Raw genomic sequence first — 22,923 nt, forward strand, 5'->3', positions numbered from 1 at the left:
AGACGCTTTCTGTGGGCAATCTCAAGATTGCCCCTAGCGGAGCTACAACTCGTAGGTGGGGCGACGCCCCATTGCCCTCCATGACCAGCCGCCACTGCAATCTACCATTAGATGGAGCTTATTCCAACTGTATAATGAATTCTTTCATTTTGTCGAATTAGATTTTCTGCCATTGCAGCTGATTCTGTGTAGGTGTTTCGTCTCTGCCCTCATTGATGTAATAACCCCAAGCATGCAGACGTCAGTGGCTCTGATGCTGATACTCTCTGCACACACGCACAACCTGGGGGACTCAGGCCCACAAACTGCACAGACATGTAATGACTTTAATAAGGTTTACAGTAGTGTGTTTTATGTGTGTGTGTGTGTACGTACGTGTGATTGTGTGTATATGTGCATGTGTCGTTGGTCTTCCCGCCCTGGACGTAAGCTCTATGGGGATTCCCCATTTAAATGTCAGGACTTAAATCTCTTCTCAGAGCCCCTAATTGAGCGTCCCTGGAGGATGCGTGCCGCACGAAAGAAGGCTGAGGCGATGATTCACACATTAATTAGGCCGGCTGTGAAGGAAGGAGGGTGATACGTGTGGAATCCACACACGGTGGTTCATTTCTGTCAATGTTTTGGGATGGAGGGCATCTCAGTTCAGCTCTCACTGAGCAATAACACACGAGCAATTTGGAGAATTTTCACTGCTGATTAGGTATGGAACAATAAAATCGATCTCCTGTCTTGGGGGAAGTATTGTAGTTAGGTATTGATCCATATTTGCAATCAAAACGTCACAGAGAATTAAGGGTTTACAGCTGATATGCAAGTGAAGAATTTCCTTAGATTCAGGTTTATTTGATATGAGGTGATCTGTTTTCTGTGTTAAACCATTTCAGCTGAAACCGGAAAACACAATCGACGGGTTCTGTTGCTTGTTTAATGAGTCTGCAGACGGGTGTGAAGGGACATTTTTGGGAAATATGTTCATTCGGCTTCTTGCCCAAAGTTACATGAAACGGTTGATACTGTTCTCATATCTACAGTGGCATATCCAGCACAGTAAATATGAAGCTGTAGGAGACGCTTAGCTTAGCTTAGCTCTGATCAAACATTACAGAAAAGAAATAACGCTAGTTGGTCAATGTCAACCACGCTCCTTTTGTAAACCTAACCAAGTGGTTTTGTTTCTTAATCTTCCCAAACTGTAGAGGTGAGAATATCTGGAGTGCCCACAGATGATGGAATCTGAAGCAGATGTGAATTTGTGTTGTTTTTCCTCTTTGTGAGCTGTAAGAGGATCAATATCTCATAAGGGTGCCAATTTATTTCCACCTAGAAGATTTATCTCCAGTTTACAAACAAGAATAGATTGAGAAATGACCAAATGTGCTTCATTTCTTCAAGATTACTAAAAATAACACAGATAGATAACACAACCACATCTCCTGAGGGCTCCATATTGACGTCAAGTTTCCTCCCTGGGAGTCACGTCGGTGATGTCGGTGATGTCTGAGCTGCCTGCGCTGCGTATTGATGCTGATGCTTTGCTGTCTTTATGTCGTCACACCACTTTATGACCACACACGATGTCATCCCCCACCTTAATTTTGTGCGTCTTCTCTCCACACGGCCGTTCAATCACACTGCTGCCTCTGCTGCAGCCAAGCTCATTACTCTGTGAGCTGGGGCTCGTTTACTGTCTCTACCGTCATCCTGTTTCCTTCTCTTTTCTGCTCATTGTTCAATTAAGTATTAGCATTTATTTTTACCCTAACGTGCGCAGAGTACCATATTTTGATTGGACAATCCTTTGTGTATATTGTTAAGCAATAATTCATACTTAGTACCTAAGTACTGAACTCATTGCTGTTAAAGTTGTGTATAAGTGTGTAAATGTGACATGTTATCATTAATGGATTCCTATGGTGTTATACTTTACATGGAATGCAAAAAATACAAAACGTAATCTCTAACAGTTTTGTGAGGGTTTTAATTTATTTTCCAGTGAAATTCACATAAAAAGTAGATTTCCATGTAATCACAATCCATATAATTTCAAATGCTGATAATGTTGTCATTTGTAAAAAGAGAAATGTCATCAATACGACAGCCGCCTCCCACCTCCCCCCTCAGAGTGGATTAAGTGACTCGGCTCGCTCAGATCTGTGCAGCCATCCGCGCTAATGGTCCTGCACACGGGGTTTTCACATCATGTGTCAGGTGACGGCTGGATATTAAACATTTTCATCATGTGAGTTACTGCTAATACAAGCACACAGCTGAACATACTAGCAATATAAAACTACACACACACACACACACACGCACACAATACTGACAGATTTGTGCCAACTTTTACAACAGGTGTTTAATATCTCAAAGGGTCTTGTGTATCTCCATTTGAGGACTTAGATTGGTAGAATAATAATTAAAAACAGCGCCAATATTTTAACTAATTGAACTTACGTTGTCAACTGCAGAGTAACAACATTTAGATGGTTAAAGTAGCTATTTTCCCAGTAAAATTCTCATTTTCAATGCAAACTCATTAATAGGCGAGACGTGATGGGTTCTGCGATATATTTTCAGTCAATTTGTACAACCTTTTTTGGTCGCCACACAGACTATTTCACTGCTTTCAACCAAAGCCTGCAGGAAAGATGAACAGATGGGTTGTTGGGAAAAGGTTTTCACATTGAGATCAGCTCAGGTAACATCACAGCCTTTCATACATCTTTTTCTCTTTTAGATAAAACCTCATGAACTTAGTGCAGAATACAACATTCAATAACCTTTGACTGTGTCCTCGGTAATAGTTCTGTGAAACTAAAGGAAAAAGGAAAGGCAGATGTTTCCCTCACTCACAGAGCGGACCGCCCTCTGCTCAGTCAGGTATTGTTAATGTGTCAATCATTGTTATAAATCCTTGTTATCAATCCTTGTTATCAACCATTGTTATAAATCATTGTTATCAATCATTGTTATCAATCATTGTTATAAATCATTGTTATCAATCATTGGTATCAATCATTGTTATAAATCGTTGTTATCAATCATTGTTATCATTAGCAGTCGTCTCGCATCGTTAATCCAGTTGGAACCCTAAACAACGTTAACTACCACCTCTACAGTTTAGTCTGCCGTTCTCAAGCATTTAATCCCATCATGGTATCAACGTCTCCGTTTCATACAAGTGAGCCAGTGAGAGGAGGAAATCACATTATGCACATACCATTTCAGCTCAATAAAACTAGAGCTTAATTAAACTTAACACTTGAAGGATGGATTTCATACCTCTTTGAAGTACCAAATGGAGAAAGTCACATCATCTTCCAATGTGTGTAATGATGATTTTTGTAGGGGCATTTCAGCACTATGTTATAGGAAATTAATGAAACTAGAGACAAAACACACACACACAAAGCCACAGATGAAAGACGGTGAGGTCACTAAGGCAGTGGGCAGTGTGTGGGATGGCGGCGTGGAAAGGTGCAGCATCCATCATGCGATGAACAGCATATTGCAGAGTTCGGGGCTACAACAGAAAGAAGAAATAGTGAAGAAGTGACAGTTGACTTTGAGGTGTGTGTGTGTGTTCTTCACCCTCTGGGTTTAACACTCATAACGTCTGTGGGAGTCATCCTCCCACAGGAAGAAGAAACAAACACTGGTGATCTACTCATCTAACCCGGCAGCAACATATAAAGGCATTGAGGGAAAATACTCGGTCAATTCACTGACAGGCTGACTCTTCTCCCTCCTGCTGTTTTGAATAGATACGCACGATGGTATTATACAGTCTTCCTAATTGGAAGTAAAGGATGTGAGCTGAATCCCCTTTAAAGGCAATTAAAAATAATTAGACATCTGTGAAACAGAGTGAATAGCGACAGAGGTATCGTGCCACGGGCAAACAATAATTAAGAAAAGAGTTTGGTGCTTATTTGTCATCATTGTCATCTGCCACCAAAATAGCTCATTTACCCCATTAATTGAATTACTTGATCTGTGAGAAACATTAGTGACGCATATCAAATACAGTATGTTGCTGCAGTCGTTGACTTCTCTTTTCTAAAGAGAATATTTTATATTTTCATAAACATGCAGCAACAGTTTTGGCCTGCTCTGTGGCAGCACCTGGTACCTTAATAACTGATCTATTTCATCAAGTTACAAGAAATAACACACTGATTCCACAATACTCAGATAAACTCATCAGAAGTTGGATCTAAACTAGCATTTCAATGTATTCTTATATTATATTTATATTATTATTTAGAGATAATACATCATTGTTCTAAGATATGGATCACAATGAACTTATTTCCAGCTGTTGAAGTGTTTTTTAGTCATCAGAGCAGCTTTATCATATCTTTGCTTCAGATTTTACCACAAGTATAAATTGCCAAATGAAACAACGTGGCTTTTATCACAGTCGATCTGGTTTCCATGGCAATTGCATTATGGTTTGATCAACAAATGCTTTTTTATTTTAAGAGAGCACGTTGTTTGAAACAAAATGAAGAAATGAAAATTCATAGTATTGTCATTTGTCCGTGTCATATTGACATTTGTCATAAGAGCATTCCGGTCGTGTCACTGACATGTCAGCATCAACAAGGAGCCTCCCCACAGTGCGCCCCCCCCCCCCCCCCCCAGGTCTGTCTGACAGGATGAGGCTTTCCATGACACCACTTGAATGCCATCATGGCCTCTTCAGGTGACAGTGTGACAGTAAAGCAGGGAAGAAAGTGCATTAAAATAGGACTCTCCGTTGGACTTATTGTGGGACGTAAACAAGTAGCGTAGCGTGACCAACTTGATTTTCAACACAGAAGCTGGACGTGATGGCCGCCCCAAATGGCATAGACCATCTTTTTGAACTATGCAAACCACGAACGCCATAAATCATCTTCACACCGCTCACAATTAAAATGTATGTAAGATCTAAAAGAACAGATCATAACATCATAACTATCATCATTTTTCTCCTCTTAATAGAGAATACATTTAATTCCCAAATGCTAAACTATTTGTTTAATTGGTTGATAGAATTCATTGAACCCTGTCTGTACTAAATGGGCTACTAATTTTTGTCCAGCTCGATTGAGTAGTTCAAGTCACATTTCTTTGCATTAGAAGGAAATATTAATACTTAATTTTATTTTTTACTTTACTTTATTCACCAATTTACTTCCTTGAGTTCTTCTTTTGAGTTTGAGTTTAGCAATAATCTTTCACATATGTTAAAGTCCTGTGGGTGTGTGAGTTGGCTCACCTTTGCAGCCTATTCTTCAGAATCACAGTTGGTATATAAAATGTATAAAAGGCCTTTGATTTTTGAACTTGCAAGAATGTCACATCCTCCGTCTGGCGGCCTCTCATCCTTAATATCTGTGCCCATCCTAATTTATGGAGCTTCCCTTCAAGACATATCCCTTCCCTCAGAGGAGCTAATTGCCAGAAATGGTTTAAGATGCACGTCAAGGATTGGTTTATTACTTCCACACGGCTTAATGTCACAGTCTGCATTTGCGTTCTCAGCTGAGTGAGTCACAAATTATATTGTTCCTGATCTGAAATAATGAGCCACTATTAGTCTTCATGGAACCATTATGCCGTAAAACATTGTAGCATACAGCGGCAATAGTTATTGTTATTATATATTATACATATAAAATAATATTAGTTCATATTTTACATGCTCAGATATTTTACCCATATTCACATTAACCGTATTCTATTTGGGATATTATCCATAAAGTCAGAGGTCCTATAAGATGCTTGTATGCTCACTATCATACGGTTAATTCTTTTTAGGATTCCAAAATCAATACATGAAATAAACATGAAAACACAAAGCCAAAACAATGGGAGAACAAATGTTTATACAATGGTGGCTATTTTCAATAATAGCTAACTATAATGTTGCAATGTTTTTACGTAGCAACAGGAATGCTGTGTATTCGATATACAATTTACCAAACATTAAAATCATAGTTACTGAAACACTAACTTCAACTTCCTTCTTCTCACTCTAAACAAAAAGACAAACGGCTGCTCATTGTGTAAAAGTTAAATTGCATTTAAAGAGCATGAAGAAGGGAGTGTAGTTGTGCACGAGCAATTCAGAATGAATCCACCACACCGACCACGGAACTTGGTTTGCAGCTGCTCTTTCCCACCTTAGAGTTCATATTAATGAGCAGATACAGATAATTAGCTCTGAAGGAGCTGCACGGATGTTAGTCAGAGGTCATGGCTGTGGGTGGTTGAATATATCTATATATATGCGAATGGTTGGGAGGGCGTACCCTTTACTTTGACAGGTTACAAGAAAGGTCTTTAGGTCCACTGTACAGAAACACGTCACAGCAAAGTCACTGTGATAGGAGAGCAGACCAAGGAAAGACATAAGCAAAGAAGAAAAAAGCCGATCAAGAATATTGTTCTTGTATAACACAACGTCAGCACTGTTGCGCTGTGTTGTTGTGTTCAGGGACGGAATAAAACTTTCTTAGCATCTGAAAAAAAGACCAGTAGACAAACACAATTCACTGGAAGGAAAGATTATCCGCCTCAGAAGAATATCAACAGCAAAACATCGACTACAACAAAGACTGAAACAAATATTTATCTTGTGAGTCATTATTGTTTGCATAATATTGTGATCATCACATCGCGATCACGTCACCAATAAGGAGGTGAGAGGCAGAAACATTTGACAGGCTCAGATAACTAAGGCACTAAGACACCTTTGTCCTCTTGCTATAGAGAAACACTCTCATTCTCTCAAACACAAACACCATAATGAAAATATGTTTTTATGCATTTTACTGCCGAGAGGGTCTGTGGACTCCAAATGCATTCGTAAAAACATGGTGTCTTTATTAAGCTTTTAAAAATCCCTTCCTGTGAAGCACATTTGATGGATCTTTTCATTTTCACATATTACTAAAGCAACACTGCTGCTGTTTATTTTGTGTTTGTGTGGAATACAGAGTATTAAAAGTTGTTGTGGTTTTGTGAGCGCCGTGTGATGTGTTGGGCTCAAACTTAACACTTGGGACGGAATATCGGCGGTAACATCAGAGCTTATTGTTTACTATAAATGTACCTTCTGTTTACATCATTGAAGCCCGGGAACTTAAAACCCACATGTTGGAATCCGCAGCCCGCAGGCGAACAAACCACCTCGGATTAAGTCAAATGTTAACCAATTAGCTATTGGCAAGGACGCCCTGACGCAGAATGTGTTGCTTTTCATAACAGGGATCCTCATGAATCCACTGGAAAATGTACAACCAAGGTTGAAAGTCTGCCTTAGAAGAATACTGAATACAAGAATACATTTTGCCTGCAGAAACACTGAGATATTTCAGAAGACAGAAAAACAGACCATCTCCAGTGCTCGAAATTTCCAAAACACATTTATATGTTGAAATAGAAGATATGGGTTGGATCTAAATGCCTTCTTGAGGTGACAGATTTTGGATGTGTAGTCTAAATAGCAAATGATCAAAGACCAAAAACTGTGCAACAATAGACTTAAATTCTTGTGCTTTGTACTTTTAGATTTTTCACACATTTGCTAAATCCTGACTTTGTTAGTGTACGTGTGTGATGCTGACCCAGAATACCTCTGTTAATTTGTTGATCTGTCACAGATAATTGGACCCCCCAACTCGTTGGGGGGTCCAAACCCCCTCAACCGTTTTTGTCCCATTTTTAACTCACATAATGAATGAATCATAATCACATGGAAACACAGAGCTGCAAACCTTGGACTATTGACTTGAAACTTTTGACTTTGCAAAAAATGTACAGAACCAAAATGGCCTTCAGAAGCTGTGTGTAGCTAATCATCAACTCATTTAATCCAGAGTTTGACTGGAGTAGAGCAAATAAATAAGGAAGATCAGGCACTTCTATTCATTTCTGTTCTAAATCTTTGAGGAATCTCTGCAATTGCACACAACTAATTTTAAATTATTTTAAGAGCTTGTTTCTTTTTGCAAAAACGTTAGACTGTGGAATATTTCTTTCATCTCTCCATCGGCCATGTTTTCATTTCTCTACAGGGATTATCATTGTCACTCACTTAATCAACAGAGAGCGGCAGACATTTAAACGACTCATTAACACATCACGTGGGTTATACACAACAACAAAAAATAGTGAAAATGCAGCGAGAATGACCTCTATTATGACCTATATTATTTTCGGAAATAAACTAACCAAAACAATGATTTGTGTTGACATGATTTGGAAATAGCGCCGTTATTGTGGAAAGAGTTGTTATTTCCGGATAGCCATGTGTATCTCACACCGACGTGACGTCGTTGGTCACAACCCCAGCGATTGGTCAGTTCAGCCATAAGGGCGGCCCTTCCCGTTCTTCCATTGGGTGCGCTGTTAAATCCCCTCTCCTGATTGGCCCGCAGCACCTCCCAGCCATTGGCTGAAAGGACGCAGCGACAGTTTGAAAATCGAGGCTCACGCTCTCGGAGTGAGAGCTGCTGTAAGAAAGAAAGGAAGAAAGACAACGATTAGGACGAATTCTATTGTTAGAACAAAGGTGAGAGCTGAACAAGACGTTTTCCAGCAACTTCATTTAAATGATCGTCTGCTCACAGAGTTGTGTTTCATTGTTGTATTGTGATTTAGCAGCATCGGCGGCTTGTGTTGATTAAATGATGCGCAGCTGTGGTGACGCCGCATCAAGCAGCGTACCGTGTGTCTTGCACAATGTTTAAAAGCTGCATCTAAAAAAATGCTCCGAGCAAACCGATTCACTGTAAATCAAATCTTTGCTCTGGCAGGAGGCTTCTGCCATGTTGGGAGAGGAGGACGGTGGAGCTCAGCTGCAGTGCTGCGCGACGGTGGAGCAGCTGAACACCTCCGGTCAGGCGACCCGCAGGCAGGTCATCCGAAAGGCCTCCGTTGTTCTGGGCCGCAACGAGTTCAACGAGATCATCCTGCGGGTCCACGACGGGAAAATCCCGCAAAATTACCGCCTCAAAGAATTCAAGCTTTTTACAAAGTTCGCCAGAGAAGGGAAGTGCACCGTCAAACTGCTCCCTGAAAACACCCAGGTACTCCTCTCCAACTGCCCCCCTGACCGCTTGAACCTCTTCCTCAAAACCCTGAGCATCAAACACCAGGCCCGGCTGAGCAGCAAGCCGATGACCGACCGAGAGAAGCTCAAAGCCGGTCTTCCCCGCAGCTTCGAGGCCATCAGCCCCCTGCAGCAAAAGGATATCCAGAAGATCAACGAGCTGAGGAGCAAAGTGGACCCCAAAGGGCTGGTAGACCGCACTAATCGGACGGTAGCAGGCACAGGACAGCAGGTCAAAAGGTCAAGATGTGACACCAACTTCAGCCCAGTGAGTGGAACATTCTCTTTCTCTCTCACACATAACTTTTGTGTTAATCTGGAGCAGACTATTTAATCCGTTGAATACTTGATTTGTTTCAGTCGAAGGGAAACCCCAGCAAAAAGCCCATCCTGTGTCTGCCGTCACGTAAGCTGAGTAAAGAACAGGCCGCTGTCCTCACTGCTGTGCTGAGCGGCAGGAACGTCTTCTTTACTGGAAGTGCAGGTAAGTTTAAAATAAAATTTTCACAAACTCATGCTTGATGATGCACTTTTGCATACTGTTATTTGCATTATTGGTGCTGCTATTTGGGAAGCTTGGCACTGTCATCATTTCCGCAAGAGAATCCGATGTGAATCTCTTATGAGCCATTGATGCCTCTTTTTTGGGGGGGGCAATTAACAATTAATAGTCCATTTTAAACTCATTTTTCAAATGTGTGTTTTTCAGGTACAGGAAAGTCCTTCTTATTGAAGAGAATCATGGGATCTCTTCCTCCAAAAAGCACATTTGCCACAGCCAGCACAGGAGTGGCTGCATCTCACATCGGAGGAACAACGTTACACAACTTTGCTGGTAAGTTGTGTCTCAGAGGAGATGAAATAGATTTTAAGAAAAACTTAATCTGTTCCTGTAAATCACTCCAAAGTGGTGAGATAGGCACATGTTTCATTGTTAAATTACTGTATACAATATGACATGTCATCCAAACCATTGGTAGATTTGCCGGTTTTAATAATGCTGTCCTGACTTGGGCTGTTACTAGCGATGGGCGTGAGGCTGAATCCTCATCAATATACAGATGAGAACATGATTAATCCTTATTTGAGATACAAACAAACATAAGCCAATCGCAATTCTTCGGCGCTTAATTGCCATCAAAAAGAAAGTAGAGTACAAAATGGAATGATGCTGAAAATCATTAAATCCTCACACCTGAAAATCTGGAACGGAGGACTGTTTGAAAAACGTCTGACTCAAATAACAGAAAAATGAACCCAACAACCTCTTGTGTTCACTCTGTAACAATGTCTGCGTTTTCAGAGTTATGAATCTTTAACATCACCAGAGGCCGTGTCTGGTGTCTCGCCACCTCAACGAAAGCCTTTTAATTAAATCTCAATATACAGTAGAGGGTTAGGGTTTTATCTTTTTTCTGACCATCTGTTTTCTCCCTCTTCTGGTGGCCTCTCCAGGTATTGGGTCCGGCTCCGCCCCCCTGGAGCAGTGCATCGAGCTGGCCCAGAGGCCCGGGGTGCTGCAGCACTGGACCAGCTGCAGACACCTCATCATCGATGAGGTCTCAATGGTGGACGCCCAGTTCTTTGACAAGCTGGAGTCTGTGGCAAGGTGAGACAACAGTCCATGAAACCGCTTTGTGCTGCTTCAGTGTATCATTATAGTAACGTGTTAATGTTACAGATGTTCTCTTTTGGAGCGCTTTAACATGTGTTTGGCTGTGTGCGTCATTGTTTATTGCAAAAGGTGGGTGTATATTAAATGAAATTCATTTGCATTTTTGAATCTGTATAATATTTTGTATTTTTTCTAAACTAAGAATGTGTCAATGCAAAATACTGATATTTTACATGCAACGCTTTAAATGGCATTTAATGGCATGTTTCAAAATACTGTTTATGTACTAATGATAGTGAGAGTCCTAACCACAGACTGACTGACGTGCCTCCTCTCACAGGTCGGTGAGGAGGTCAACTGAGCCGTTCGGGGGCATCCAGCTGATCGTATGTGGAGACTTCCTCCAGCTGCCTCCTGTTTCTAAGGGAAAGGAAAAGGCCAGCTTCTGCTTCCAGGTACGACCAGCGTATCAGAACTAGCCTTTTCCTTTGACATTGATCTAGTAAACCTGTGGCCAGAAGGACGGGACAAAAGCAGAAGTTGGATTTCATGTATGCAACAACACGAATATATAGTTTACATTTTATAGCATGACAATAAATCCTGCTTGAAAAAGGACAAAATAATGGTGCATTTATTAGAACTATCACTCAAGTTGTATGTTTGTACCTTTTAAGGGGTTGATCCCAGTACCTGTGAGTCAGGGTTCAAAGTCATTGACATTTGTTCTATGCTGTTCCCATAAGCATCCTACACACTTTACTTACTTCCTCAAGGGCATTAATGGATGTTATTATAATTTCTATTATATGATAACTTTTACCCTCCTACAGGCCAGGAGTTGGCGTAAAGTCATCCAGGTCAACATTGAGCTAATGGAAGTGCGGCGTCAAACTGACCAGTCCTTCATCTCCCTCCTGCAGGCAGTGAGGGTGGGCAGGTGATGTAACAGGCAGTTTTTTTTTCTGTCTCTCTTATACAGCTAATGGGATTCCAGCGCACATTATTTACCACCAAATGTACAGTTTAATTTGTTTACATGCATAACCTGAAGGCCTTTACAGCATTAAAAAGCTCCTTCGGGCATATCATTTACCTAATGGGGAACTTGTCTTGATTAACACGCTCAGGGTGACTGAGGACGTCACCGCTAAGCTGATGGACAGCGCGTACCATCTCATTGAGAGGGACGGCATCCTAGCGACCAGGTTGTGCACACACAAGGACGATGTGGATCTCACAAACGAGAACAAGCTCCAGCAGCTGCCAGGTCTGACGTAGTCCTTTTTTTAAAATTAGGTTTTCGTTTTCTTGAACAGGTGTTACTTTGTACGGCTCAAATCCAAGTGCAAATTGAACTTGTTGAAAATATAGCTGCTATTTTTTCACTCACAGCCAGACGCCAGTTATTTTCTGCCATGTTCATTTGTAGGAGATGACTGCAACAGGAAATTGGATGCAGTATGTTTTACACACTGAGGACCTAGCTTGAATTATTATTTATTTTTCCTTTTTTTTTTTTTTTTCTTTTTTTTTTTTTTTACACGTGTTTGGTTTCACAATCTGATGCCGTTTATTAGCCGTTTCCCATTCATGAATTTGTCCTTGTACCTCAGGGTCAGCACGTGTCTTTGAAGCACTGGACAGCGACCCAGCACTGGTGAAGACCATAGACGCCCACAGCCCCGTCAGCAGACTGATCCAACTCAAAGTTGGGGCTCAGGTGAGCCTGTGTGTCTGCATGCCGCATTGGACCTTCATGTGTTTTGCCTTTTGCGCTCAGTTTGAGCAAAGACACTGTTTTGAAATGGGGGACTTGTTCTTTTTAAGGTCATGCTGACGAAGAACCTCGATGTCGCCCGAGGTCTGGTGAACGGAGCGCGAGGGGTTGTGTTGGCTTTTGAGTCTGGAAAACATGGTTGGTATTTGATTCATTATTAAACATAATGCATATTACGTATTCCCTCAGAAAATCCAAAATGTATTGATCTTCTCAGTATAACCGCACATTCTCATCCCTGCGGGTACATGCCCTGTTTCCTAAGGACTCCCACGTGTGCATTTCCTCTGCGGTGCCACGGAGGTGCTGAAACCCGAGCGCTGGGTGTTTAAGTCTGGCGGTGGCATCCACCTGAGTCGACAACAGCTGCCGCTGAAACTGGCCTGGGCCATCTCCATCCACAAGAGCCAGGTGAGAAACGGTTCTCTCGCGGCCCCCGTGGTGATTTTAGCACGGCTCGTTTTTGTGTTTCTTTCTTGAGCGCTAACTTGCACAATGAATGTATCGGAGGAAAGGTTTCCTACTTTGTGTGTTTAAAAGTCACACAGCCGGCAGAGAGAAACTCCGGCGAGGTGAGTGAGAACGGGAAGTGGTTAGAGGCTCCCAGTCAAACGCTGCGCAACCCAGTACACAACAAATAAGCTTTAGCTATGTGATCCCCATGACTCGTTTGCCTTGCCACCAGCTCGCACAAGAAACTGACCTGACTCAAGTTGGTTAGAGGCAAAGTTTCCTCTAGGTAATGGAAACCATTGCTCATGACCAAATGTAGAGCGGAGGCGCGAAACCACGAGGGGAAATAATGAGTAAAACTCAAACCTGGAGCCCTTCAGGGGGGAAAAAAAACATTAAATAAATACAATAACTGTTAATAGAGATGATGTTGCTTTTGAACCTTGTTTTTTTTGGTCACGTCTTATGTCAAATAATGGAATCTATTTCTTTATTTTAGGGCATGACACTAGACTGTGTGGAAATCTCTCTCGCTCGGGTGTTTGAGAGCGGTCAGGCTTACGTAGCCTTGTCTCGGGCTCGAAGCCTGGAAGGTCTGCGGGTGATGGACTTTGACCCCCGCGTGGTCAGAGCAGATCCAGACGTTCTAATCTTCTACAAGAAACTGAGGAAAGAGCGACTGCTGATGCAAGTGAGTGAGGAGCTTCTCCAGTCCAGACTTTTAAAAGTGTTTGTTGAACACTCTGCTTTCATTATATGCGGTGACAGTTCAACCATGTGTTGAGCATTGAATGCAAACAATTACTGTAGTCACAATGGTGACGCAGAATCAAGACACAATATAGCTGCAGATGTTCGCGTTTCAAAGATGCATTTTGTCAATCTCGTAAAATAACGTTCCGTGTCTGTCTGCAGGCCTCCATGGATGATTTTCTTGGCAACAGCAACAAAGAGAACCCTTGGTGAGGGTGAAATAATCTACTGTGACACTATGCACCGTGTGCATGAATAATGTTTTTTTCTTCTTTGGACAATTTAGCCTTCCTAAATGAAGGCAGCCGCATCGACAATTGCAGTCTACCTCATTGTAAATTCTGCAGCACTTAACTTACACTGCCACCATCTGGTCATTTGCTTTATTTAAGAGCTTATTTTAACGCATTTTTAACTGAATATCTTGATTATGTATTTTTTCTGTGAACTTCTCTCTACGTAGAGCATTAAATGTTGAGTTTTTTTACACTGCCTTCTGTGACTTATTAGCATACCCAGCTGATGTGTTTAATGCGGAGTCTGACTTGTGGTAAAATGTAGGAGGCATCATTACACAAGTGTCCTGACACTGTATTGTCTTAAGACTGCATATTATCATATCACTGCAATGAGGGTATTCTCAAACGAGAGGTAATTTTTTACTCACAAAAGAAATTTGGGAAATACTGGGCCAAAAAAGATAATTTCATTATCTCAACTAGGGCTGTCAACGAATATTCTATATTCGAAAAAAAGGGCAGTGTGAGTGTCTGCTAAGCGGGTTGCGAGTGCCTGACTATATATTGCACGAATAAAGTAGACCAGATAAGCTCCAGCAGCTTCATGCACTTCATGCTTTAAATATTTTTCGTTTCATGCCAAGGAGTTTTTACATCAGTGTTTACATCAGAGCTCGTTCGAAGTGTTCAATGTCTACTGTAAAACCTTCAGTTTCAATCACCGAATGAAGCCTGACATTTGGGACAAGAATCGCAACATTAAATTGCTTGCGCAAAACTCTTGATTAGCACTTTCATTTTTTTCATTTAACCTACTTTACGGGGAGCGCGAGCTCTGTAGTCGTGGCCATTAGTTTATTTTTGTGCAGGTAATAGGTACTTATGTCTCGTATTAATTTGTCCGGTTATTGACGTGCCTAATGCGCAACTGAATATTCAAATGTCTTTTGAGCAAGTGACAGTCCTACTCGACACACAAGAAAATGCAGCCCCTCTTGGGCTTTTTAAATTACAGAGTCAGGCCACCAGTTCCACAATGACGCCACTCAAACGCTGGATACCAGAGAATGTTTATTTTCTGGTTCAGGGCAATAAATCCAGAGCCTAACCTGAGTAGAAACACACATTGCCAGAGCAGCACGTTTGCTTTTGTATGTGAACTGACCAGTGACAATGATTTGAGTTCTCCTTTTCTCAACTTTGATTCCCTCATTACCTTCAAGTACTGCGTCATTCTACCAACTGCGTCATTCTACAAACTGCGTCATACCCTATCAGCACAACAATGCATAGTATACAGAAGTGGTTATGTATTTAGTCCAGGAACCTAAAATCATTATACATTAATACACAGGAAACTGGCAATCTAGATTATTTAACAATTTTTGGCAGAGCTTGAGCTGCAGGTGGAGCTGGCCAGGAAGGTTATTTCACGTTACTGAACAGCTTGTGTGAAACCTATGAAGAGAAAGCACATAATCAGCACGTTATTGGAGAAAAGAAAAAAACATACAATTCGAGCTCTTTGACAAATCAAGTCACATCTAGTCTGTTGTTGCCTACTATCTGGGCACATCAACCCTCAGTCTGCGCACTTACACAATGATCCCGTGCATGCAGAAAGTCAAAAAATTCTTCCGTGCATTCTTCAGCAGTGTTGGATTTGGAGCCAACTCTGGTTTCACAGGCCTCCAGCCGCTCCTTCGCGTGCACACAGTGTTCAGTCTGTTCACACTTTGATCGCAACGTTTCTAGAGGATCCTAAGAGGGACAAATGTTGAATATGGGAAATAAGTCAAAATATACTTAGGAATAATGTGAATATCATGATTCGTCAATGCCTACATTACTTTAACGTTGCTGTAGGTAAAGAATTCTAAATAGTAAAGTTTGTCATTTTATGTAGTACTTGAGTCAATTACTAGTCACTGGGGGAAAAAAATAGTGATGTATTGATGGCCAAAATACAGGATGTTCTACACGTTGCTTATTAACCTAAATATCACTTAATTCAAGGGCGGCCCCATGTAGCCCATTTCTGTCCTTAAAGAGATTTCCTTTATAGCATCCATTCTTTTACTGTTGCCAACTTTGTATTGGCAGGGGAGTTCTTCTCGTGTTAAACTGAAAGAATATTGAATCAGATTCATTAACAAACTTACCACCAGATCTTCTTCCTCCTCCTCCTCCTCTTCTTCCTCCTCAGCTGGTGCATCTTCCTTGTAGTCGAGGACATAACATTTGAAAGTGTACATGGTCTTTATTACAATTAACATCTACCCCAAAATACAATTAAAAATCAAACTCATATCTTAGATTCTCATACATAATTTAGCGTCGGCAGTGGAGGTCCGAATAACTGGCGCCACTAGTGTGGGAAGGAGAGGTACCATAGACCAATCATAGTAAAGCCGAGCAAGAAATCTCTCAAAACTATAACTCGGGTAAAGTTTATGTTATAAAATAAGCTCAGTAATTTTGTCCCCATCATTCATCTTCAAACGTCATTCGTTTCACCGAAGTGTCCAGAGTCGCCGCGTTAGGTAACTTAAGGGAAGCCAACGCATTGAAAAAGCGACAATACAAATACATGTATCGTTCTATTTTTCAGTACCTCGTCCTCGGGGTCGCCGTACGTGAGCATCTTTCGCTCAAAGCCCATAATTGCGACAGTGAAGATCTCCAAAAGATCCCAGCAGAGGACAGATAGCTCAAAAACTACACCGTGGATCGCTGAGGACGTGAGGTCGTTCAGGAGGAAGAAGCGAGGGGAAGGATAACCGGATGTTCTCATAGAACGCCTATTATTGGTTAAAGGGCGTTACTGAGGTTGCTCTAGTCCAATCAGGCTGCTCCTTCTTCTTCTTTGGTTTTTAATGTCAGTTGGAAAACATCCGACGGGTACGCTACCGCTGCCGCTAATCTAGAGTGTGGACTAAGGATAACCTCGCTAATACAACAAAGTGTCAAATCAATAAAATAACCGAATGAAAGGAAACGAATGAAATAAGAATACACGGTTAAAATTATTGACTGATGGTTTGTGTAAAATCACAATCACGGCTAGCGGAACCTTTATTATAGTGATCGTCGCAATGACGGACCAAAAAAAAGGTTGTACGGAAAGATGGCGCTGTTCGTGGACACAAGATTATTACTGAGAAAAGTGAAAGATATAAGATTTTTCACGCCAAGACGAAACCGAGTAAAGACAAAATGGGTATGTTATCAAGGGAGTAATAGACTAAGTGTGTTTCAAAGTGTGTAACAGTCGAATCGGTTTCGAATCAGAGGTTAACGTTAATTTATTTCCGGTTTGGTTCTGTCTGGAATGTCCAAATCGAAACATGCACGATTTGAAATATATAAAATACATTTAGCATTAACTATCGGTATCTATATCATAGTTAATTTAATGGAATAGAGCTGGGGAAAAAACTTTAAACCTTTGATACTAAAAAGTTGAAATATCTTTAAATATTAACATAACGTTGCATCTGTAGCTTCTATATCTATATCCTATAATTACATTTTTATAAAAATATATAACATTGTACAGTAAGATAGCATTTAAACATGGTCATGGTAGTTAGCAATTATGCACATTTAACCAAACTAATGGAAACTTTCCAAATAAAACGTCAAAGCAAGTAAACCTTTCAAATCAGTATTTTGACCTTTTGACCTGCTTTTGGACAGGCTGCCACACCTACCAAGCACCCTCCCACCAGTCTGTCTCTGCAGCACTTTGATGCCACTTACAGCGTCCAGCTGGGGCAGTTGTGGCCATCGGTCCGAGCCGCTATGCTGTCAGAGAGGAAGTACGGAGCCCTGCTCAACAACTTTTCCCATGATGCTATTCTGGCAGAATTGGAAGCCCAGGGATGTAGAAACCTCCTAAGTGATACAGATACAAAAGGTAGGTGTGCATTATCCAAGGCTCATTCTGCTTTTCAATCAAGCATCGCATGCAGACGTGTCCAATGTCTAGGCTGCATCTTATTTGGGTCGTTTTTAATATAAACATCCACATTTTTAAATGGGAGCTTTAGTTTTAATTCAATAAAAAACATCTCAGATTGCCACAATGTATGAAATATGAAAAATAAGTATTGTTGACTGCTAAAAGCTTTTTGAAAAGCACAATATCCCCTCCTTTATATGATACATTTTGCATTCGTCATTGTTTTTGCAGCTCATCTATGTTTGGAACAAGAATCTGAGGTTGTGGCCGGTGTGGAATACAGTGGTGTTTCCATATCAAAGACATCGGACATCGATGGTCACAAGCTATCGGCCCTACACCTCAGTCCTCACATCAAGTGCTTCGTGTTTCCAAGAGGAGATATCACAAGATTCAAACCCGCTAGGTGAGTATGTCTGTTTTGTTTTTTTAGTTTTAGTAAATATTCAATTTCAAAATGTTTTATCAAGCCCAAGTGGTTGAACATTAAGAAAACTGTGATCGCTTCCAGGTGACACAAAACTATTTGCAATTAAGAACCACATTTTAATTCTTTACTCTGTATATTTCATTTCTTGTCCTTTGTCCTGTAAAGACCAGACGTTTGTGGGTTGTTGGGTTACTATCTGATGGACGCAGCATCAGTGCTGCCTTGTCTCGCACTGGATGTCCGAGAAGGTCACAATGTGCTTGACCTCTGTGCTGCTCCAGGAGGCAAGACCCTGGCTTTACTTCAGACCCAGTCTGTTGGTAAGAAGAATGCTCACATCTTTTTGTTTTCCTCACTCAGTGCTGTTCTGGTGTTTTTGTTAACACTCAATCAACTCCTTTTTCAAAGGTTTTTTGTGCTTAAATGACGCCTCAGTGTCTCGGACATTACGACTGAGAAGAGTCCTCAACAGCTACATTCCTAAGTCGCTTTTAACTGACCAGAATCTACGCATCACCTCCTTTGACGGCACCAAGTGGGGGGATTTCGAAAGAAACACTTTTGACAGAGTAAGCTATTTTCTTTCTAATCAAAGGGCCAGTGAGTGAAATAACGCTGTATTTATCCAAATACCACCACTTTTCTATTTGGTCTTGAGGTCCTTGTTGACGTCCCCTGCACCACAGACCGACATTCACTGACGGAGGATGAAAATAATATATTCAGTAAGAGCAGGACCAGTGAGAGAAGACGACTCCCGCAGCTGCAGCTGGAGCTACTGATGTAAATTTGGTGAAATTATTCGGTGGTTGTACTTATGAGATTTTTGACACTTTGTCACGCGGTAAAGCCATGACCTGATTACTTTTTATGAAGAGAACAAACCCTTTCACCTCTCTACAGGGCGGGAATCGCAGCTGCTTGTCCAGGTGGGGAAATTCTTTACTCCACCTGCACACTTTCTCAAATCCAGAACCAGAGTGTGGTAGAACAGGCCGTCTACGTGGCTCGAGAGAACCACGGCATCAATCTTCAGGTCAGTCTCTCACACACACACACACACACACACAGTTTCACCATCAATAAGAAAGTGTACACTAGAGAGTGACACAACTCAATAATTTCGGAAGATAAACTCATCATCATCATCATTAAGGTTCTGAACTCTAGAATATCAGGAATTCCACATTATGAGCACAGTAACCTAATTACAAATAATAACTTCACCTTTTTGTTTTCCCTTTTCCCCCCATTGGTCCTGATCGTATCTACATTCAGGTTGTTGATCTGCGACCCCTCACGCACATGCTCAGGAAAACATTTCACTTTGCTCCTGACCTCCACCTCGGTGAGATGGTCATCCCCCACTTAGCAGCAAACTTTGGCCCCATCTACATGTGCAAGTTGAGGAGGCTCTCCTAGACCGCGAGAGCTTTGCCTAAAAGCTTGTGGACTTGTGTTACGGTTTTATGGACAAAGGTTGATGGAGGAAAATTGACAGAACATCTTTCATCATGCTGGTGGACTTTTGAAACATTAGACACTAGACAACGGTGTGGTAAATGTGACAAAACCATGATATTATCATTGGGTTGTGCATTGAACGGCAGTGTTCTATGGAACCTTTTGTTCTCAAACAGCAGGAACATTTAATTCAATTTATGGGAGTCTTTTAGTTAAGTTAAAACTCAAGTTTTTGAGTCAGCCAGCTTTGCAATGTGTCTTTTTAATTCTAGCTTCACTTTTTCACCTGTAGGTGGCAACAGCAGCTCAAGATTAAAACTATCCTGTGCACGCTGGAATACCTTAAAGGTCTGTTAAGGTTATATGTTGACAAAAGATCCAGCATGCATATCCTTAGACTTCTCATTATCGAAACACATATTTGCATCAGAATTACCTGCTCTCTTTGAGCCCCAAATGAAAACGCTATTGGCTTGTTCCATGGTTATTCATCAGGTCTGATGGCTTTGTCTGATAATACGTTATGTGGGTGTATGGAAGAAGGGCATAATGAACACGCAGGTAATGACTTGTTTGACCATTTGGTTTCAAATATCTGAATCTTCCAAACTTTCATTATTTTATCTGGATTGACTCTGCTTTGCATTGACATTACTCAGAGTTGAAATGTTTCCTCTTATCACTGCCTAATGTGAGCAGAGAGGTGCCTCTCTTTCCATCACACCACCGATGACCCTTTATGTGATCCTGGCCAGGCAATGTAGCGTGAAAAGGGTGCGCGTGTGTGTGTCTGTGTCTGTGTCTAACGAGTCCACCATCCACACCCCTCTGTCATTAAGCTGCTCCAAGTGCAGGAGCCGACTCCCATCCCCGTGCAGGGATGGACGGCAGCCATGCGGCTCCCCAGATGAACATTAAAGAGACAGCAGAGAGCTAAAATGGGACATTTCGCCCTGTTTTGCCCCTTTGCTGTTCTGTTCCACAGATGAGTGCAGATAATTTTCTGTGCGATTGTGAGTGATTACTGTATTACTGTGGTAAAAGGGGGATGTATCTGGGAATGCGGAGGGAATTAATGACACATAAAAACTCTTTTTGTGTTGACTGCTTTCGTCTCCAGGGCCTTGAATGCCTCCTCGCGCATCTTGTGATTACCTAAACGTATTGTAAATATGTGTTTCCTATGCGCTCTTACATAAATTTACATGTTTTAGCACTCTGGAGACGGCAGACTGTTAGAGATGAGTTACTCTCTATTCTGCCTATAGACTTGACTCGCTGCCTCCTCTTATTATTGAATAAGCCAATGAACCATTCTGAATTTGTGTCCCTGTGTGTAAGCCTGTGTTAGGGAAACATATTCTTTGTATTAAAAAGATGAACATTATGGATTTAACTACGCAGCCTGTGCTCCTGTTGTGTTTTCAAATACAATTTTCGCCGTGGCTTTTTTGGTAATAACACTGTAATAGCGCTATAAAGTCACCTCGTACCACAAGCTTCCACTGAATGAAGGATCGTGTACCCGCTGGTAACGGCCTCCATGTATTAAAACAGAGCTACTGCACAGCATGTTGTCCGATGACAGCAGGAGAAGAGCAACTGCAACTTCAACCTCCCTGGTTTGTCTGAACGAGTTAATTACTTTCCACAGTTGGAATTAAGGATTTTATTTTGTTTCCTCAGCACAGACAATGTAAAGGTGAATATCTAAGTGTCTTTGTTGCAGTCCGACGTCAGACGTGGAGATCAGACGTGTGTCCCGGTTGCCGGTGGGAGAGGAGATCTTGCCGGTGGGGGTCTTTGTAGGTTGAGCCCAGCTGGACGATGCGGCCCTCCGCCACGGGGCAGATAGAAAATGCTATTCAGTCTTTTTCCCCCGATTTGTATTTGTTCTCTTTTTACCTAAACTGGCATCCTGTTGTCTTTTAGTGAAATGATTATTTGTATGACATTCAAGTGAGAATATTGCAGCACATCGAAAGACTTGAGGAAGTGCAGGTGACATTGAAGCCCACACATCGATTTGCAGAACTACAGGATCTCCTACTGTACTCCAAGGACATTTGTATGATGTCATCATCACTCTGGTACTTAATTTAGGTACTTTTGCCCAGAATGTATTTGCAATCATATTTAATGTTGTTAACTAGGACTTCTTTTAAATCATTGATACGTATCAACAATCTTTTTGACCTCCGTTTGTTTTGTTCTGAATTGTGGACAATGTTCAAAGCAAAGCAGAGCCTGTCAATTTGTCATATTTGTTGATATTCTCATTAAATCACCACCACAGCAATCAAAAAATAGGAATACTTGGCTTCATTCAGCCCGGCTGTAATGATCGGACCTACTTGCTTGTGTGTCTGTCTGCGACTCATGTTTGGTTACTGGAGTCTTTGCTTGAAGGCTGTCAGAACTAAATGTTTGTTTGTTTTATACTCCATTTTGATCATTTAGGTTACTCTTACTCCATTTAGGTTACTAGTTACTCCTTCTAATGACTTTTTCTGTCAACAGTTTGCTGTAAATTTGAGTGTTGTTTTTTTTTTATTCGAACCAATCTGTTCTATTTAGTGACAAAGACCTGGGAAGATAAAGGGCATTCGATATTGTAGCCCCATGCTTTTATGTAACTTTTAAAGAACTCTTATGTACACACCTTTTGTTGCTAAAAGTGTCCTCTCATAACTTCAGGCATGTGGCCTTTTAAGGTACCTCAAACGAGCTCTGAATATGAGCCATGAACTCAATATGTGATCTGAGCGTTCCCCAATGGAGTCCGTCCTCCATGAACTGGCTGAGAACACTCCCGCTTGGCTCCGTGAAGCCCGCATTGGAAATGCAACCGTAGGTTTAGGCTGCAGCCAGATTAAGAAGAGAGAGAATGGGGGTTTTCTTCTCCCTAAGAAGATTATCCTGGGAGGGGCGAGATGGCAGTAAGAGTGTTTAAGAAAAAAAAGGACATGAAGAAAATGGAAGATGAAGTGGAACTAAAGGAGAGTGGCCAAGGATACACAGTTTAGCCACCTGTTGTCTGAAGCGTGATATCCCTCTTCTTGGAGTTTCTCTTTATAACCGTCTATCTCTGCCCTATCCGTTATTAAACATATCTT

General features: G+C 41.4%; 3 protein-coding genes across 3 annotated transcripts; 2 read left to right on the plus strand and 1 right to left on the minus strand.

The window, feature by feature from the left end:
• The first annotated feature begins 8,403 nt into the window (after positions 1–8,403).
• pif1 (PIF1 5'-to-3' DNA helicase homolog (S. cerevisiae)) lies at positions 8,404–14,197 on the plus strand. Its single transcript, XM_040171995.2, has 13 exons — positions 8,404–8,569; positions 8,814–9,377; positions 9,470–9,593; positions 9,819–9,944; positions 10,565–10,718; positions 11,065–11,179; positions 11,558–11,664; positions 11,855–11,994; positions 12,341–12,447; positions 12,555–12,642; positions 12,770–12,915; positions 13,457–13,648; positions 13,873–14,197. The coding sequence occupies exons 2-13, from the start codon at positions 8,826–8,828 to the stop codon at positions 13,921–13,923; spliced, it is 1,902 nt and encodes a 633-aa protein (XP_040027929.2). The 5' UTR covers positions 8,404–8,569; positions 8,814–8,825; the 3' UTR covers positions 13,924–14,197.
• An 810-nt stretch (positions 14,198–15,007) lies between these two features.
• On the minus strand, positions 15,008–16,753 carry LOC120816412 (cytochrome b-c1 complex subunit 6, mitochondrial). Its single transcript, XM_040171996.2, has 4 exons — positions 16,564–16,753; positions 16,112–16,168; positions 15,549–15,710; positions 15,008–15,407 (listed from the first exon to the last, which is right to left on the minus strand). Exons 1-4 carry the CDS (start codon positions 16,741–16,743, stop codon positions 15,375–15,377), a joined length of 432 nt encoding a protein of 143 aa, XP_040027930.2. The 5' UTR covers positions 16,744–16,753; the 3' UTR covers positions 15,008–15,374.
• An 88-nt stretch (positions 16,754–16,841) lies between these two features.
• On the plus strand, positions 16,842–21,203 carry nsun4 (NOP2/Sun RNA methyltransferase 4). Its single transcript, XM_040172028.2, has 8 exons — positions 16,842–17,169; positions 17,649–17,868; positions 18,145–18,319; positions 18,509–18,663; positions 18,752–18,912; positions 19,002–19,126; positions 19,247–19,379; positions 19,622–21,203. The coding sequence occupies exons 1-8, from the start codon at positions 17,077–17,079 to the stop codon at positions 19,763–19,765; spliced, it is 1,206 nt and encodes a 401-aa protein (XP_040027962.2). The 5' UTR covers positions 16,842–17,076; the 3' UTR covers positions 19,766–21,203.
• Positions 21,204–22,923: the final 1,720 nt, after the last annotated feature.

Source organism: Gasterosteus aculeatus, chromosome 3 (assembly GCF_964276395.1).
Source record: "Gasterosteus aculeatus chromosome 3, fGasAcu3.hap1.1, whole genome shotgun sequence".
Taxonomy (NCBI): Eukaryota; Metazoa; Chordata; class Actinopteri; order Perciformes; family Gasterosteidae; genus Gasterosteus; species Gasterosteus aculeatus.